General features: G+C 42.3%; 1 protein-coding gene across 1 annotated transcript in view; it reads left to right on the forward strand.

Annotated features, from left to right (window-relative positions):
• The window catches only part of adcy7 (adenylate cyclase 7), a 161,664-nt gene that overhangs the window by 125,952 nt on the left and 16,188 nt on the right, over positions 1-19,524 (forward strand). The window contains exons 14-20 of the mRNA XM_078210863.1: positions 5,280-5,360; positions 6,633-6,702; positions 7,757-7,854; positions 7,947-8,031; positions 9,629-9,760; positions 13,549-13,623; positions 18,664-18,833. Of these exons, the coding sequence (XP_078066989.1) occupies positions 5,280-5,360; positions 6,633-6,702; positions 7,757-7,854; positions 7,947-8,031; positions 9,629-9,760; positions 13,549-13,623; positions 18,664-18,833 (711 nt within the window). The remainder of the gene's footprint in view (positions 1-5,279; positions 5,361-6,632; positions 6,703-7,756; positions 7,855-7,946; positions 8,032-9,628; positions 9,761-13,548; positions 13,624-18,663; positions 18,834-19,524) is intronic.

A 19,524-nucleotide genomic window follows, 5' to 3' on the forward strand; every position in this document is an offset into this window, starting at 1 on the left:
TACAATACAATTGGGCGGCACAGTAGCACAGTGGTTAGCACTGCTGCTTCACAGCTCCAGGGACCTGGGTTCGATTCCCGGCTCGGGTCACTGTCTGTGTGGAGTTTGCACATTCTCCTCGTGTCTGCGTGGGTTTCCTCCGGGTGCTCCGGTTTCCTCCCACAGTCCAAAGATGTGCGGGTTAGGTTGATTGGCCATGCTAAAATTGCCCCTTAGTGTCCTGGGATGCGTAGATTAGAGGGATTAGTGGGTAAAATATGTAGGGATATGGGGGTAGTGCCTGGGTGGGATTGTGGTCGGTGCAGACTCGATGGGCCGAATGGCCTCTTTCTGTACTGTAGGGTTTCTATGATTTCTATGAATACAATCAAAGTTCAGGTTAAAATACTTCACACAGGTTAATGAGCAGTGCCAATCTAATCTGGATTATGTTATTACATATTCTTCAATTATGGGAGCAAAAGTTCATTTGAAATGGGCTCAAGAATGTAAACTATTTTAATTGTTTTCAGTCACTGAAGCCGGTTTGAAGACTCAATTTAAACAGTGTTAACATGCAGATAGAAGGAAACCAATGCTGGAATTACACATTCCCCCACCAGTGGGAATTAGGCAGTGGGACTTTACGCTGGTGCGGGCAAGGCCTCAGACACGATTCCTGCCCTTGTCCCAATTGAGGCCCTTTAAGTGACCAATTAATGGCCACCTAAGGATTGTTTCCTGCCCAACCTCAGTTTTTCGGCTGGCGGGAGGATTTACCTGGCACAGGGGAGCCTGAAAAAGAATGGCCTTAGATCTCGGTTGGGAAGAGGGTTGGGTGTCTTCTCCATCAGAAGCCCCTTCTTGGCTGCGACTCCCCCCCCTCCTTTAAGATCCAGTGACTGCTGGACCTCCCTCCCCACCCCAGCCTTGTCCCCAGCACCCTAACCATACCCTCTGTGCACGCCCCCCTCCCGCCCCAGGATGTCCCTATCTTCCTCGCCCTGAGACCTCTTAAGCTTACCTTGTCCTCTGATCCCGGGACTTAAGCCTAGGCTTCTTCCCAAAGTTCCTCCTCAGTCTACTGCAGCTCTTGTGGCTGCAGGGACTGGAGAGCTGTTGGCCAATCAGGTTGGCTGACAGCTACCTAAGGCGGGACTTTCTCAACTTTCTCCCAAGTGAGGGGCAGACAGTCCTGCCTGCAGCCAATTGATGCTCTTTCGAACGTGGAATGGCTGCGGAATGCTCGGAGTCCATGGGGATGTGTTCACCACCATCTCTTCAGTTGGTGGGAAGGGAAACCGTGCCATCTGAAAAATTCAGGCCCAGATATTTTTGATTTACCTTAATGTTGCGCACGAGAAATGTTTCTCACAGCACATTTCAATGATCTCAGTCTTCAGAATAAAATTGTTTTATGTTGCTTTCTAGCTGAAGCAATTAATTTTAATTTATTGGGTGATTCCAAGCAATCTTCGTGTGCTGCATTTAGTAAGTAAACTGGAAATATTTAGTGATGTGTCCTGCTCCTTCTATAGTCAGAGTAATACAATGGTAGCAAAACATTCTTGGGTGGTGACCAGTTGCGTCTAAGTTGAGGTTGCTACCAGTCATGCAACATCTGGTGAAACAAGACAATTGAGGTTTCAATTATAAAACCTTTGCTCAGAACTAAAAAAACAACATTACACACAGGGGAAAAAGACACATATACACATTCACGCACACACACACACATACATAAATACACATTCTCACATACATGCATGCGTACACGTTCACACACATTCATGCAAACATTCATACATTCACATACACACATTCACATGCATACACATTCATTCACGCACACATAGGCACACACATGCACACACGTGCACACACATACGCACACATGATGGGAAGACATGTTGGCGTAGTGGTGATGTCACTGGGCTAGTAATCCAGAGGCCCAAGCTAATCCCCAACATGGCAGCCGGTAAAATCTAAATTAAATAAATAAAATCTGGAATTTAAAGCTAGTCTCAGTCATGGTGACCATGAAATTATCATTGATTGTCATAAAAACCCATTTGGTTCACTAATGTCCTTTAGGGAAGGAAATCTACCAGCCTTACCCGGTCTGATCTACATGGGACTTCAGACCCACAGCAGTGTGGCTGATTCTAATATATCATACAGTCCTGCCTGCAGCCAATGGATGCTCACTCGAGCATAAAATGGCTGTGGGATGATGGGAGTTCGCGGGGATCTGTTCACCACTGTCTCTTCAGTTGGCGGGAAGGGAAAGCCACTCAGTTCAATGGGCAATTAGGGAGGGGCAACAAATACTGGCCTTGTCAGCGATGCCCACATTGCATGACAGAGTCTATGCCTTTGACAATATGAATTAAGGATGTATCCCGTTTTCAGAATTAGTCAGCAATGCAGACAGGAAGCATTTGGCTTGTTTTGCTCATAATTCCTTAGCAACCCCTGTGACCATCAATTTTAAAACAGAATTGGTTCCTACACTACAACAGTAAGCTGTAAAATTGCAAGTCTTTCTAGTAACTCTTGAGATTTTGTTACCAGAGTAACATTTTTTCTGACATGCACTCATTTCTACTGCTGAGCAGGTTTAAAAAGATGGCTTTAGTGTGGAGCCAGGAGGAGGAACAGTGTTCCCTGACTCCACAGCACTGCACTCGGTTCTCCTTTCCAGCCTGATCCAACTGTCCAGCAGGCTAGCGCTAGATAGTTTCTACATTTTAGTCTTTTGCAGTGTGTTTGATCCCAGATCCCCCCCCCTACAAACACAGGATCTGAGATTCAGTTCTGAGGGAAGGTTTTATATTTGCTATTCAGGGGAGGTGATGGCCCCGTGGTACTATCACTAGATTATTAATCCAGAAACTCAGCTAATGTTCTGGAGACCCGGGTTCGAATCCCACCACAGCACATGGCAGACTTTAAATTCAATAAAAACATCTGGAATTAAGAATCTCCTGATGACCATGAAACCAATGTTGATTGTCGGGAAAAACTCATCTGTTTCACTAATGTCCTTTAGGGAAGGAAATCTGCTGTCCTTACCCGGCCTGACCAGAGCTACAGCAATGTGGTTGACTCTCAACTGCCCTCCAAGGGCAACTCGGGATGGGCAATAGATTCTGGCCAGCCAGTAACACCCATGTCCACAAATGAATAAAAAAAATGTCAGTTACCTTGAGTTTTCTTGACAGGTGTTGCCTGAGTTGCGAGCACCTGTAACCCTTTCTCTGATTTTTGCTTGAATATTTTGATGAGCTTGAGTTCAAAGACTGTCGGGCCAGCCTATTTGTGCTTCTGTTGCTAAAACATTTAGTGAGCTTCCTTAATGCTGCTTTGTCACAATTTAGTGTATGCTAGTGCCACCAACTCTTGACATAAAGATCTTGTACAACTTGCAACGTCACCAATGTAAACTACCCAGATTCAGTAAGTGCAGCTGAGGCCAGTATTTTACTGGATCTGCCCAATAGCCAGTCCTTCTGAATATATTTGATTTATTTAGACATTGTTGCTGATTATTGGGAGCCAATAGCATCAAGCATATTTTAACAACAACTTTTAAAGTATGTTTATCCCGTCTGCTTAAAGTCATATAAAATATGGTACTGAAATCTACTTAGATCAATGTAGTGCAATATTTCCATTTAGTTGATCAATTTAGTACATTTTACTTTCTGCATACAACTGCAGCTAATTCTTCCATCTCATCTGCTTGTTTTGTTAAAATGTTCATTTTCAAATATACTCCAATTGCACCTTCACTTTATCTGTTATAACTTATAAAGTATAAAGTCTGGTCATGGGAATGTTGCATTTTTAAAATGAATTAGTAACGCGTACCAAAGTGATACAAGTCATCATCTGATGCAGTTGGCTCAGTTAGTAGCACTCTGCCTCTGAGTCACACGGCCCAGGTTCCCACTCAAGTGACTGAACACACAAATCAAAGCTGACGTTCTAGTGGAGTGCTCTGGGAGAGCCACACTGTTGGAGAAGGGGGAGGAGGGGGGGGGAGTGTGGATAGTCAGGCCAGCGGGATTCTCTGGCCCCGCTGCAGTGAATGGAGATTTGACTGAGCCAAATTCTCCATCCTCGCTTTCAGTGGCGGCGGGGTTGGAATGGCCACAAATTTCAAGCCATTGTCTTTGAGATGAGATATTAAACCTTACCTACCCATATGGGTGGATGCCAAAGATCCTATGGCACAATTTTTTTGATTTAATTTGATTTTTATTATTGTCACATGTATGGTATAACAGTGAACAGTATTGTTTCTTGCGCGCTATACAGACAAAGCATACCGTTCATAGAGTACATAGCAGAGAGGGAAAGGAGAGGGTGCAGAATGTAGTGTTACAGCATTTCAGAAGAGGACCCAAGGGCATTATCACCTGTCCTGGCCAATATTTGTCCCTCAATCAACATCACAAATGAACGGATCCCGGTCATTATCACATTGCTGTTTGTTTAAGTTTATTTATTAGTGTCACAAGGAGGCTTACATTAACACTGCAATGAAGTTACTGTGAAAATACCCTAGTCACCACACTCCAGCGCCTGTTCGGGTACACTGAGGGAGAATTTGGCATGGCCAATGCACCTAACCAGCACATCTTTTGGACTGTGGGAGGAAACCGGAGCACCTGGAGGAAACACACAGACATGGGGAGAACATGCAGACTCCACACAGACAGTGACCCAGGCCGGGAATCGAACCCAGGTCCCTGGCGTCGTGAGGCAGCAGTGCTAACCACTGTGCCACCTTGCCGCCCTTGTGTGAGTTTGCTTTGTGCAAAACTGGCGGCTATTTTCTACATTGCAACAGTAGCTGCACTTCATTTTTCTGTAAAATGTATTGTGACATCCTGTGGTCATCAAAGGAGCTATATAAATGCAAGTCTTTCCTTCATTCTCTTGTGATAATGTTACTTTTTTTTCTGAAGTCCACTAATTTTGCAGCTATAAAGATTTTACCCCCTCATTTTATCTTGGATTACTCATTTTGAGAGTATTTGTGTTTTTTGACACTGACGTGTATGTTATCCAACCCCAAATCAGTTCCCTTAATGCAGTTTTTAGTTTAAATTTATTCCATTTATTGATCATTTCTTAAGAATTGGCTGCCATACGATGTCTGAAAGGACTTTGCAAAAACATAATACAAAAAGCTGACTAATTGTAGGCCTTACATGCATGACATATGAGACTGCACATTTATGAGAAATACTGCTTACTGTATCTGAGTAACTACAATGTTAATTCTCTAGAAACAAATCTCAAAAAAGAAGATTCGAAGAGGAACTGCATGATAAAATGATCACAACAATTGATGGCATAAATTCGTACAAGTATGTAACATTACAATTTTCTACTTTTTTAAACAATACATTTCAACAACATTTTGGATGTTGAAAACCTTGTAAGTGGCCACTCGAATGTAAGGAGTATTCCAGAATAAAACAAACATCCTTGTGTTTTGAAATTTCAGCCATTAAAAATGCTTTTCCATGTATTTTTGTTTTGTCTGAGTAAAATAATTTTAAAATTCAATGCATGACGCACTACAACCAGGAGGGACCTGAGTTCAATTCTAGGTAGATGCTGACTTGAGTTGGGGCATTAGTTATTGCCCTAGGCCTGGGACTGGAAAACAGAGATTGTGATCCCTTCTGGAACATATCTGTAATTTTGCAGGCTGTCTCTGCCACTGGATCACGCATGACTGGGTAGGGGAAGGTGGGGGGTGGAAAATAATGACACATCTCAGCCTCAGCAGAGTTGGTTAACATTTGATTGAGGGTGGAAATTTTGTAGTTTTTCTGCCAACCTCCTCATGTGGTTTCAATAAATACCTGGAAAAATGGCTTAAACAATGCTTCTTGGGTTTCTACCAGTTTTCTGCTGAAGTTATGATCCGAGATCAAGAGAATCTTTACACAGAAACATAGAAAATAGGAGCAAGAGTAGGCCATTCAGCCCTTCAAGCCTGCTGCACCATTTATTATGATCATAGCTGATCATCGAACTCAGTAGCCTGGTCCTGCCTTCCTCCACATATCCTTTTAGCCCCTTCACCCCTTAGTTCTGCCAATTTCTACAGCATTTTGCGTGGCTCGCACCCTCATCTGCCGGGGAACCTGCCGCAGGGGGTCACCATTGCTGGGACCGAAAGATCGCCAGAGAGAAGGGCTGCAAGTTTCTGCCCCATGTCTCTCAGCTGGTGGATGCGGAGAGAAGGTTTACAAAAAATAAATTAAAGGTTTCTGTTTGAAATCGGTCTAGTGATCCCAGTTGAATTTGCAGCTATGCGCGTGGGTTGAATTTTTTGTTATGAAGTCCATTATTGAGGTGTTATGCCCTGATAAACAAGCTGGGAAGATCTACTTTGTACACACTGTCATGAAGAGTGACCACTTTGCTGAAGTGCAGAAAGGCTTTTAGTGTTTATCAAATTGTAATGCTGCATGAGTCTGGAGGGGAGCAGAACACCTAAGGAGAGAAAGCGGGAATGTAGTTGTGAAAAATAGGTTTCATTTTCGAAGTAATATTCTGCTTAGATTTTTTGTTGTGTGTGTAAAATGACAGTTGGCTCATTCTTGCAACATTTGTTCCATTTACAGGCAATGGGTTAAGTGTGATGTCTTTTCTCGCATGTTGTTGTCTTTCAGTGAAAAGGGATTAGAAAAACAAGTAAGTATAGTATTATGTACATGTGCGCACTAAGAAATCTATGTTTGAGGGCTGTTCTCCCAGCATTTAGGTCCCAACAGATTCGAGAAAGCTTGTTTTTGTTCCGTTTCAGTTTATGCAGTGACATTACAAGACCAACTATGTGTGAGATTAACGCTAGCCGAGCATCAGGAGTAATTTTATTCTTTAATATTAATGCAAGCAACAAAAATTACTATTTTACAGAAAATGACTATTTCACACACTGCACCAGTGCTCATAGTCATTCTTTTACTGTTGGCTATTTTCTCTTCACAAAAAAAGGTGTCCGCTGTTTCACTGTGGAAACCACTACACTCAGTTGCAAATATTGGAGCACCCGTGAGGGATTAATACTCCATACATTTTATAAACTCGATGAAGGACGGTACATATTGGACAGTTTTGAACCTGAATGAAAACAATTAAAGTTCAAAGTTTATTTATTGTCACAAGTAGGCTTACATTAATACCGCAATGGAGTTACTGTGAAATTCCCCTAGTCACCAAACTCCGGCGCCTGTTCGGGTACACTGAGGGAGAATTTAGCATGGCCAATGCACCTAACCAGCATGTCTTTCTGACTGTGGGAGAAAACTGGAGCACCTGGAGGAAACCCACGCAGACATGGGGAGAACGTGCAGACTCTGCACAGACAGTGACCCAAACCGGGAATCGAACCCGGTCCCTGGCGCTGTGAGGCAGCAGTGCTAACCACTGTGCCACCGTGCAGCTCCAACCCTGTTTATTGCTCAAACTCTCTTTTTGAATCGTTCCACCTTGCTAAACCATACTTGCAGGCCTCCTTCGGAACTGTTCTCAATCACACCTTTGGTCACCCTTTCGGACAATATCTCCCACAGAGCTGTTTTTTTTAACTTTGGTGTAACCTGTTGGTGAATCCCCATTTGAAAGTGCAACTTAAGAATTTGGGAAACTATTTGTCTGTTCAACGAAAAGGAAAAATAATTGAAGGAAAAAAAGAACCATAAATATATTCTTCATTTTCTGCAACAGTTGTTTTTTTGTCTTCCAGTATCGTTCAGTCTGTCTTCCTTCCTTGAAGTATTATGTTGGTTGTGCCATTTTGATATTCCTTTGCATATTTTTGATCCACATGCTTGTTATGCCACTGTAAGTATTACATTTGTGAATTCTAATCACTTTTATATGTAGAAAAATGTTGTAATTTTACTGCATCTCCAACTAACTGTTTTTCTCATTAGGAATGCTGAATTGGGAATATCATTTGGAACTGCTGCAATTATTCTTCTAATAATTCTCTTCATTTGTTTCGCTGGTCATCTAAAGGTGAGTTAAATACTAATATTGTAGCCAAGAAAATATGCTTATTGCTTGTCAGAAGTTTAGGCTGTCGTGTTCCTCATTGCTGATTCTTATAACTTGGTTTAAAACCACTTTATTCACAGTACTGATTGATGGTCAATTCTGTCTATCTGCTACATGGAAATTATGATACAAAGGAAGGCTATTTGAATTAAGCCGCCTGTTTCACAGTTCTCCCTCTGCAGGAATGGATAGTTCTAATTATATTTATCCATGTTCACATTTTGCTCCATCCACTTTCTTTTAAAACATTTGTCGAATCTTATCTTAAGTGACTGCTGATATAGATACTGTCTCAACCATTTATGTTGGAAGTGAATTCTACAGTTGTTTGTTTCCTGTGTAAAGACGTTGCTCCTGTTTACTGTTTTAAATTTCTTACATTTAGTCTTCGTCCCAATACTCCCTTCCTCTTGATCCCTCGACTACAAAGAGTCTGCTGCTTTCTATCTTGTCATATATGTTCATAATTTTAAACGCATGAATCGTATTGTCCTGTAATCTGTGTTCAGACAAAAGCAGACCTACTTTTTCAAGCCCCTTTGTAATTTTGAATACTAGGCAGCATCCAAATGATTCTGTATTGCATCTTCTCTAATTGCTCAATATCCTTTCCATAGTGTGGAGCCCTATACTACACAAAGTCATGTACCTAAGGTTTTGCTAAGATTTTATCATTATTCCTTGACTATTACGTTTACATTTGTGATAAAACCAAGAATTCCATTTGTATTTGTTGTGCCTTTGGATAGATCCACAACGATACCATCAGAGCAGCTTCCTAATTTTCTTAATACCATTTGGACCCATTTTACTCTTGAATTATTGAAATATATAAAATAATGAGGGGCATAGATAGGAAGAACGCACATAGTTGTTTTCCCAGGGAAGGAAAATTGAAAACTAGAGGGCATAGGTTTAAGGTGAAAAGGGAAAGATTTAAAAGGGACCTGAAGGGTAACTTCTTCACACAGAGGGTGGTGCGTATATGGAATGAGCTGCCAGAGAAAATGGTTGTTAACTATAGTCTTAAATAAACTTTGTTTGTTAAAAGCTCCCTAGCGGGTTATTTGAATCATACCTGAGGTGAACCATATCGTGTTTATCCTAGCCAAATTCATGGTACAAAGTTTATGATCCAGGTGGGCTTCATAAAACATTGTGGAGTTTTATGAAGCTTGCCTGGGTCATAATAGCAACATTTAAAAAGCATTTGGATTAGTACATGGATGAGAAAGGATTGGAGGGATATGGGCCAAATGCAGGCAATTGGGACTAGCTGGGAGGGCACAATGGTCGGCATGGACTGGTTGGGCTGAAGGGCCTGTTTCCATGCTGTATTGCTCAATGACTTTATGGAGGTGCCAGCATTTCTTCAACTTTGAACATGTAGAAACACACATTCTTAAACATCACACTTAAATGTTTAAGTTTCGGAAATATGATGAAACTAACTTAATTTTTGAATTTTCATTTGGCTCACAGTGAAAACTGCTGGAGAAATTTCTAAAAATGTGACCAAGTTTTAACGTGCCTCTCTTTTTTTCTGTCTCACACACAGCATTGGACGAACGGCTCAACTTCAGACTTGTTCATTGCCATCTCTGAAACTGTTACAAAGAAACCAATAGTACGGCTACCACTGATAATTGTAGTCATTGCGGTCGTATTAGTCATTTCAGTTTTCAACTTGGTGAGTAATTATAATATATCCATGATAAATGTTCAGGTGGGAATCTTTTCTAAATTATATGTGAATAGATAATGGGTACTGCATCATTGCTTTCACTGTTTGAGTGAAGGAAATTTGCAACACAAAAGGCCCCAGGCAGCAGGTTTTCTAAGTGTCAGTAGTGGCACCCAGAGCACTATGTAGATGGAGTTTGCTTGTTTCTGATGTTGGATATTGGGGCAATTCCAGAATTTAGAGTGGATGGTTGAGCATCAAGTAAGTATCTCAGAATCAATGACTGGGGAATGGGTTAGAGGGTGGAGGTGGAGACAGTGGTGAAATATCAACACCTACCTGAGTGCTATTGCCTGTGGTTTATGAAATTGGTAGTGAATTCCTGTACACCTGAAAGTGAAAAATGGAAAGAGGGAATGGAAATGGGTCACGTTAGTGGTGAGGGATAATTTGCTAATTTTGGTACAGGACCATGTCCTGTCAGCTGTTTGACACACACCCATATCTTACAAATGTTGTAAATAGTCTTCTGGTTACACTTATTCTTCTGGCATTCGAGGTGTCCTGCTACAAACTCATTTTGCTCTCAGGATGTGGATGATGTCAGCAACTCTGCTGATGTTGATGCTAATTGCCCATCCCTAGCTCCCCTGAAAAGATGGTAGTGGTGGGGCTTTCTTGAACTGCTGCAGTCTTTTTAATGGTAACATCTGTGCAATAGTATTAGGTTTTGACCCAATGTAGATGAAGGAAAGGCAGTATATTATCATGGTTCAGGTCAGAAACTCCACAATGTTTTATGGAGCTCACTTGGATCATAAGTTTTGCACCTTGAATTTGGCTAGAATAAGCATGATATGGTTCACCTCAGGTATGATTTCAAATAACTCACTAGGGAGCTTTTACCAATCAAAATTTATTTAAGACTATAGTTAACATGTATGGGAAGAAGATTAGCAATAACTCTTACCAATTACAAACAAAACAAAACCACCACGATAATGTATAACCCTTAACAAATGGCATGATGGCGCAGTGGTTAGCACTGCTGCTTCACAGCGCCAGGGACCCAGGTTCGATTCCCGGCTTGTGTCACTGTCTGTGTGAAGTTTGCACATTCTCCCCATGTCTGCGTGGGCTTCTTCCAGGTGCTCTGGTTTTCCCCCCACAGTCCAAAGCTGTGCAGATTAGGTGAATTGGCCATGCCAAATTCTCCCTCAGTGTACCTGAACAGGCACTGGAGTGTGGCGACTAGGGGATTTTCACTGTAACTACATCGCAGTGTTAATGTAAGACTAGAGTTATAGAGGTTTATAGCATGGAAGCAGGCCCTTTGGCCCAACTTGTCCATGCCGCCCCTTTTGTAAGCCGTAAACTAATCCCAATTGCCCGCGTTTGGCCCATAATCCCTCTATACCCATCTTACCCATGTAACTGTCTAAACGTTTTTTAAAAGACAAAATTGTACCCACCTGTACTACTACCTCGGGCAGCTTGTTCCAGACACTCACCACCCTCTGAAAAAATTACCCCTCTGGATCCTTTTGTGTCTCTCCCTCTCACCTTAAACCTATGCCCTCTAGTTTTAGACTCCCCTACCTTTGGGAAAAGATATTGACTATCTCGCTGATCTATGCCCCTCATTATTTTATAGACCTCTATAAGATCACCCCTAAGCCTCCTATGCTCCAGAGAAAAAGTCCCAGTCTTTTCTGCCTCTCCTTATAACTCAAACGACTTGTGACTAATAAATAAACTTCACTTTAAGATGTTCCAATCAAAACCAGACTTCCTTTAGACAAAACCCTTTAAACAGGTTCAATACAACAAAGTCTAATGCTCACGTGATACTGGAATCGAGTCCTTTGGTTGAATTCTGCAGTTCTTTTGATAGACTCAGTTCAGTTTGAAGTCAGAACAGCTTCCCAGAACAGCAGGGAGAGATTCTGATCAAGCCACCAACAGCAGATTTTCTACTCCAGGAAGACGAAACCTTGTTTTCAGATAACCAGCAGAATTTCCAAATAAAAACTGGAGAGAGAGAAAGACTTCAGCTTGCTGTCTCTTCTAAAAACTAAACTGCAGCTCGGAACTGAAAATGAATGTCACCTGACCTGCAGTCATTCTTCCTCCACACAATGCAGAGTCATAAAGATCCCAGTAAAAATAAACAAACCCCCGTTTAAGCGGCAATATAAGGACTCTTATAGACAGCCCGGCAACAACGACATCAGCTAAGGCTGTGAGCTACAGAGAATGTGATTTAAAAAAAATCTCTTAAAGGTACACTAACGTCACAATATATCGAAGACAGGATATTGTGTGATTTAGAGGTGATGGTGCTCAATTTCCTAAAAAAAATTCTAAGCATTACAAAAGTCTGAAAACCCTGAGTGTTTCACTTTGTTTTTTTTTCAGTGAACTAACCCATGCAATTTTCCCACACTCTGTCAATTTTTTTTGGCAGTAGGGAGTTTCGTGCCAGTAGGGGAAGCCAGCTGCAGATTGCTAGGCATGCGCCCTGATGTCCTGTACACTGTGTATATGTGTGCACAATATATGGGTGATCTGTCACCCATCACCCCATAGATATCGCCCCCTCCCCCTCATATCACAGCCCCCACTCCCGATGCAGAGTCCCTTCCCTTCCCTCCTACCAACTCCCCCCTCATTTGGCTCCACCCCCTTGGCACTGCCTGGTGCCCAGTTGGCAGTGTCAGGGTGACAGGCGAACTCTGCCAGGGTCCCAGGGTGACAGGCTGACACTGCCCAAGGTACATCTCCCCCTACCCCACCCCGACCACCTGGGGCTCTCGATGGCCTCTGGTCCCACCGATGATGCCATAACGTCTGGTCCTCGTTGGTGGGGACCATCTGTGATCCTCGCTGGTGAGGGCTTCCACTGATGAGTTCGGGAAGTTAAGTGAGCCTGGACTATTGTGTCCTGGACTATTGTGTCCCGGGCTCACTAAGCAAATTTAAGTAAGGTTATAAATATTTAAATCAGCCTCATGCCTCTCTCGGGCGCGAGGCTGATTACATCAATAAAAGTGGGAGGATCGTGACTGGCCGAGCACAATTCCCATTTTTAGCCTTCCACTGAAAGTTTCCACCTCGCTACGTTACTTGACCGGCGCTGTGGGGTAGAAAAATCGTGCCCTATGTTTCTGGAGGTCAGTCCATTTAGCAGTTAACATCCATGTAGAAATTGCACCAACTGGAAAGTGAGTCTGTTGATCTGCAAAGTGTGCTATTTGGGAGTTCTACCCATTCATGGCTATTTTCCTCCTCTGTATTCTCTTGGACTCTGGGTCATTGATTGCAAGCCTATTTAAGTAAGGAACAAAACTAAAGTTGGAGGTTAATCTTCTGATGCTTTCTTCTTTTTGAAAAGTCTGTACATTTATTTTCCAGTTATGCTTTTAAATAACTGTCCAAACCTTTTGGACATTGATGCATACCATGGAGTCTTGTGCCTCATATATAAAGAATTCATTAATGTTCTCAGTAATTTAAATAGATCTCAGGCTGCGGATAATAACAGGTCTTGATGTACAGATTTAAAATGTATCCAAGAGTGAGGCAGCAATATGAAGAACAGCTTTGTCCAATCTGCTAAGTCCATATGGTTGAAACAGAACAGACAGTTATGGGTCAAATTGCCATCACTCAGAGGTGCCAAGGGCCACAAATTGCACACCTCAGGTTTAAATTTTATTTCTTACTATATTTTACAAGTGCACAGAGTTAGTGAAAATGTTATCTTATATTGAACATTACTGGTCTGCTTTTAGCACTCCTTACAAAGTGCTGATCGAACAGAGCACAATAAGACTAATACGACGACGGATGGGGATTACTGCCTTGCTGTGAGTAGAGATAAATACAGTATTACTTTCTCATCTTTCTTGCAAGTGATACTTGTCTTGGCTAAAAGTACTTAAGTGATGATGACATTAGCCCTAAAGCACTTTTTGTTCTTCCCAGTGAAGTAATGGCTGTGTTAAATATTCAATATGATGTGTAACATCTCCTGTTGTAAAATGAATGATTACAGCAGTAAACGTGTGTGAGTGTGTATATATTCGGATGAAGCAGCCAAAGAGTAATTGATCCATCCCGTCCTGATGTAACTCAGTTACCGTTTTAAAGTGACACTTTCTGTCCTTGCACGATCCCATTATAAATTTTAATGTTCACATTCAGGCTGGAAACGGTCCATGTGAACTTGTCGCACAGTAACTACACTCTGCTTCAGTGTTGCACCTCCACTGAGGGGAAGATATCTGCCGAAAATCTCCCTCCTCATTCACGGCTGGGATTCTCCAGTGCCGCTGAAAGTGAATGGAGCTTTGGCTGAAGAGCCAAATTCTCCTTTCCCACTTGCAGCGAGGTGGCAATGGACAAGATCGGAGAATCCCACCCATCATCTCCATATGAAAAATCTGTATAGACAGCTTCCATTGGAAATCTGGATGTAAGAATTTATGGTGGAAAACATCGACACTTGTGTGGTTTCAGTATGTTAATAGTTGATCTCCTGTCATCTTGTACAGGCAATTACTCTGCACTCCTTGGTGATAGCACTGAAAATTTCATTTCTAAACTTTGCACATCTAGGAATGAAGAAAAATGGATGCTTTTGATAAAACCAAATAACTGTCTTTAGACAGCCACATGTTACAAATACAAAGTTTATAAGATTATGATGTTTTGGGACTGAATTTATAATTTGGGGTGAAATGAAAGAATGAAGAGGATCATGTGACCTGTTTTGAATTCTGCCCGACAACAACCTTGGATGTGTTGGTTATTAAAGGTTAAAGGGGGGCCCACTTTGTTTTATTTGCAATAAGGTGCAGGATGTTCACACTTATAAACAATGACCAGAGCAGCTGTGCAAATGATGGTTAGACTTTTGGTCTCCAAGTAGGATGGAGGTATTAGAAAAGTCAGGTTGTTTAATTGGTTGTAGTTGAAGCTACATATTTAATTCCTACAATGGAGTTGAGGATTCAGAGGACAGCTAATTAGCATTGATGTAATGTCCATGTGATTCATATTGCCATGGAGATGGACTTTTGAGAGAAGAAGAGTCCATAGCAAGCCATCATTTAGTAACAGCTTACACGTTTCTTAAAATATCCCTGAACCACATAGCCAGGTCAGTCTGAAAGAATCTTGGAGAGAGCAAGGAGATGGAGGAAGCCAGTGTCTATTGGTCACCGTGGAGAATGCAGATAGGAGCTAATGCTCAGGTTGAAGAGACCAAGTTCATGGGGATTTAAATGAGGCTGGAGGATTCACCTAGCTTTGACTAAAGAGGAATCTTCAAGGTAACCCTCATCTTGAAAGTCAGTTCGGGTTGAGAAGTTATCCAGCTGAAAAAGTGAAAAGGAACCGAGCCATTGGGAGCTGAAAATCACGTTGGACAGATTCCTGGAGAATTAGGTGTTCACTTGAGGGACGGAGCAAAATAAAACTGTGGAGGGGAATTTTTGATCATTTCTAATGAATTAAGTGGTGTCTTCTGTCGTTTGAAGCATAAGTTGCCACCAGATAGGATTTAGTTAATGTTGCTTATGGTTTGTTTCCTACAATAAAAGTCTTAAAACTTGAAATCGTAGGCAGAATTTTCTCGTCCCGCCCGCCACAGGGATTGTAATGGGTGGGATAGAAAATTTGGCAGACCAATTAAAGGTCTGTTGACCTCGGGTTGGAAAATCCTGCCCCAAGCATGATCTTTTCACTGGAATTCAAATATCGTCAAAGGTTATAAGTCTGTACAGGGATTGTAGCCACTCCAAAAGGAAGCATAGTTCAGTAATGATGACATGCCCAAAAAACAATCTGTTAGACTGCGCCTGAGGTGCTGAGATGAGTGCACTACACATCTTGCACTTGCAGGTTCTACAGCAGCCAGCCTCACGGGCTCAGTTCGCTGTTTACTCGTGGCGCACCCTCGATGTGGATTTGATTTCTAACTGGGTTGGTGGTTCAGCGTCTGGTGTGTCAGCTCTTCAGTGGCTGCAGTTGTCATTTAAAGGGAAGAAGGCTCTCATCCGGACTCGTTAATCCAGAGCCTCAGAAAGACACCACCATTTTATCCTAACCACTGTCCAGCTGCTCCAACAGAAGCGGCATTGCAGTGGAACTTAGACAGGATTATTTGGCAACAGAGACATGACGTAGGCGTCAGACTGAAATTTTGGGTGTTTTTACTTAACGTGAGAAGGTTGGAGCTGTCCCCTGCTTTGCAGAAGCTGAAATGTGTTGCTTGCACATAATGAAGTAAAGCTGAATTGATATTGTGAAAGCACCATGACCAGATTCAATTTATCCTTGGATATTGTAGGAAAGGGTAGAGATACATTTCAGTATTGGAAGAAGATGCTTGTGGTGTCCTTATAAAGAACAAAAATCATTATTTGGCAACTAAAGATGTGTATGTTTAAACTCTATGGTGGGGAAAATAACAGAAGGCGTTGTTTGGGATGCGATTGATGGTTGCTTAGAACACTCGTGCTTATTGGGGAATACCCAACATTGGTTCAGACAAAACTAAAATGTCTGGAACCAAGAATCTACTGATGACCATGAGACGATTGTCAGAAAAGCCCATCTGGTTCACTTTAGGGAAGGAAATCTGCTGTGCTTGCTTGGTCTGACCTACATGTGACTCCAGATCCACAGCAACATGGTTGACTCTCAACTGCTCTCGGGCAAGTAGGGATGGAAAATAAGTGCTAGCCAGCCAGCGGCGCCCATGTCCCACGAATGACTAAAATAAAACTTGGTCCAGTATTTTGAAGAAGGCACATGAGTGGTTGATCCTTGGGCTCTCATAGTCATCAGCTACATGGATTTCCAAATAAATGCTGCCGATAGTTCCAAGAATAGTTAAGTGCTAAATTTGAGTCATGCGGTGTGAAATTGGTCTTTGCCAGTAGCTTGTGAAGCTGATGGAAAAGAAAATTACACACGTTATAAGCTGGGCTTCTGATTCGCTGCAAGCCCTTTTGGCTTTTGGTTTTCACGCCCAAAGTGTTGAAATTATTGGGCGGGATTGTCCAGCCCTTCCTGCTGGTGGATTCTTCTGGTCCCACTGAAGATGACCCCAACTGTGGCGGATTCCCCGGTGGCATGGCCGATGAACAATGCAAATGGCCGTTGACTTCGGCAGGGTCAGGTGATCCCAGCTACGGCTAAAGGGTCCGGGAAGGCAGAAGATCGCGGCCATGACGAGGTTTGAATCATGAACTGGCTACTGTGCTGTAGGCCAAAGGATCTCTACATGCAGTTACTTCCCAATCTGAGGCGGTTGCTGGTTGATTTCTTCCGGTTAGAATGCAAGAGCAGGGATGTACTTCTGAGGCTGTATAAGGCTCTGGTCAGACTCCATTTGGAGTTTTGTGAACCGTTTTGGGCCCATATCTAAGGAAGGATGTGCTGGCCTTGGAAAGGGTCCAGAGGAGGTTCACAAGAATGATCCCTGGAATGAAAAGCTTGTCAAATGAGGAACGGTTGAGGACTCTGGGTCTGTACTCGTTGGAGTTTAGAAGGATAAAGGAGGATACTGGATATTATAGGATGCTGCAAGGCCTGGATAGAGTGGACATGGAGAGGATGTTTCCACTGGTAGGAAAAACTAGAACCAGAGGGCACAACCTCAGGCTAAAGGGACGATCCTTTAAAACCGAGATGAGGAGGAATTTCTTCAGCCAGTGTGTCGTGGATCTGTGGAACTCTTTGCCGCAGAAGACTGTGGAGGCCTGGTCATTGAGTGTCTTTAAGGCAGAGATAGATAGGTTCTTGATTAATAAGGAGATCAGGGGTTAGGGGGAAAAGGCAGGAGAATGGGGATGAGAAAAATATCAGCCATGATTGAATGGAGGTGCAGACTCGATGGGCTGAGTGGCCTAATTCTGCTCCTGTGTCTTATGGTCTTATGGCTTCATTGCTGTTGATCCCGCCCTCTGTTTCAGTATCCTAACAATCTGGAGCAGGACCTAAATGGCCCATTTATTAAATTCACTCTATGATGTATTATAAATTACGAGTCAAGACCTATGAATCAAACAGAATTTAACTGGATTTGGGTAGATTAGAGGTGAGCCCAAGACCAGCAAACGTTTTTAAATGTAACTAAATAAGCAGATGCACGTGAGAGTGCAGAATTCAGGTGGAGGGTACACAGGAGTGGGTACAGGTTAAAGGTGATAGAAATGGAGAGAGACCTGAGAGTGATCACTGATCTTTCCCTAAAGTTTCAAGTGGGTTGTATTAAACAGATTGTTTAATGTAAGATTGTGGCTATAATAATCGGGCTGTATAAGGCTTTGTTGAGATCTCGGGGTATTGTGTGCCTTCCTGATCTCTGATGCCCTCTCCTCCCCCCACGTCAAAGAAGGATATTGTCCAGAAATGGTATAGTTAAAAGTATCGATGATGATCCCTGCCCTAAGTGCACGGAGTAATGGAGGAAGACTTTGCCCTGTGTGTTTGAACTTGAAGTGCTATAGATTTAGGGGATCTAATTCAGACAGTTAAGGGCATCAACAGCGTACACATGGACAGATCATTTGAGGCAATGGTTCTGGGGAGAACTAGGGGCTAGCATGTACGTTGTCCCTTGTCAAAGCAAGTAGTGAGAGTGGATGAGGGAGCTCTCTCTCTCTCTCTGGACAGTGGCACTTTGACCTTTCCTCCCCATAACTGCATGAGTGGTCAGTTTGTTGATATCAATAGGAGCAGTAGAGAATAGATACATGACAACCTAGGCAATCCATTATTGGCAAATTGAATGAATTTCATTGAATGCATTGTTTAAAATATTGATTAATCATTTAATAAGAAGTTAACAGAACATTTGTTTGTATTCTAATCCTTTTAAAATTTGTTTTTGGCAGTATTATGCTTGCTGTTGTATTCTGGGACTCATCACTTGCTCAGCATTTCTCAGAGTCAGCTTTGAGTTGAAAGCATTCCTATTAATTATTGCCTGTGTGGTGTATAACGTCATTTTCCTAAAGACCTATGCTCCTTTGTTTGATGCCTACAAGATTTTTCTGGACAACAGGTATGATTCTGCTGACAGGAAATGTTAATTCTCTGATAATGTGCACATGCTGTCATTATAACTGAAAATGATTCCTTCCCTATTGCTGCTGGCTCTGTCCACAGCCGGGCAAAACATCAAGGCCCCTGGACTGGGCAACAAGATTAATCGGCGATCAAAGCAAAATGCTGGAATCTGAAACAAAAACAGAAAAAGCTGGAAAATCTCAACAGGTCTGACAGCATCAATGGAGAGAGAACGGAGCCAAAGTTTCAATGACCTAGACTGGAAACGTTGGCTCTATTCTCTCTCCACAGGTGTTGTCAGACCTGTGAAGATCAATTGGCGATTATGTGCAGAGATCTTATTAAAAATTTGTTCAGCGTATTTTTAAAGAAATGAAAAAAGTGCCTAGGCCAAAGGATAATCTCCAGTTACATGGTATTGTCTTCTGTTTGCTTAAACTTTTAAATTCTGTCTCTGTTTACCAAGCATCATTCCCTAGGCACATGGATAACTTGTTGTGTGGAGACTATTTTTATAAATGCTGATCTGTATAGGTGTTTCTTGTGTCCAGTCTGTTATATGGGCGTATTTGGGGCATCTTCGGGCTAAACATCATAACCATGAGAACTATAAAACTTCATCACATCAGAAGCAGCTTGCAAATAATCAACTTCAATTGCTCCGTCAAGAAATATACCTGTTACAC

This window comes from Mustelus asterias, chromosome 4, assembly GCF_964213995.1.
Source record: "Mustelus asterias chromosome 4, sMusAst1.hap1.1, whole genome shotgun sequence".
Taxonomy (NCBI): domain Eukaryota; kingdom Metazoa; phylum Chordata; class Chondrichthyes; order Carcharhiniformes; family Triakidae; genus Mustelus; species Mustelus asterias.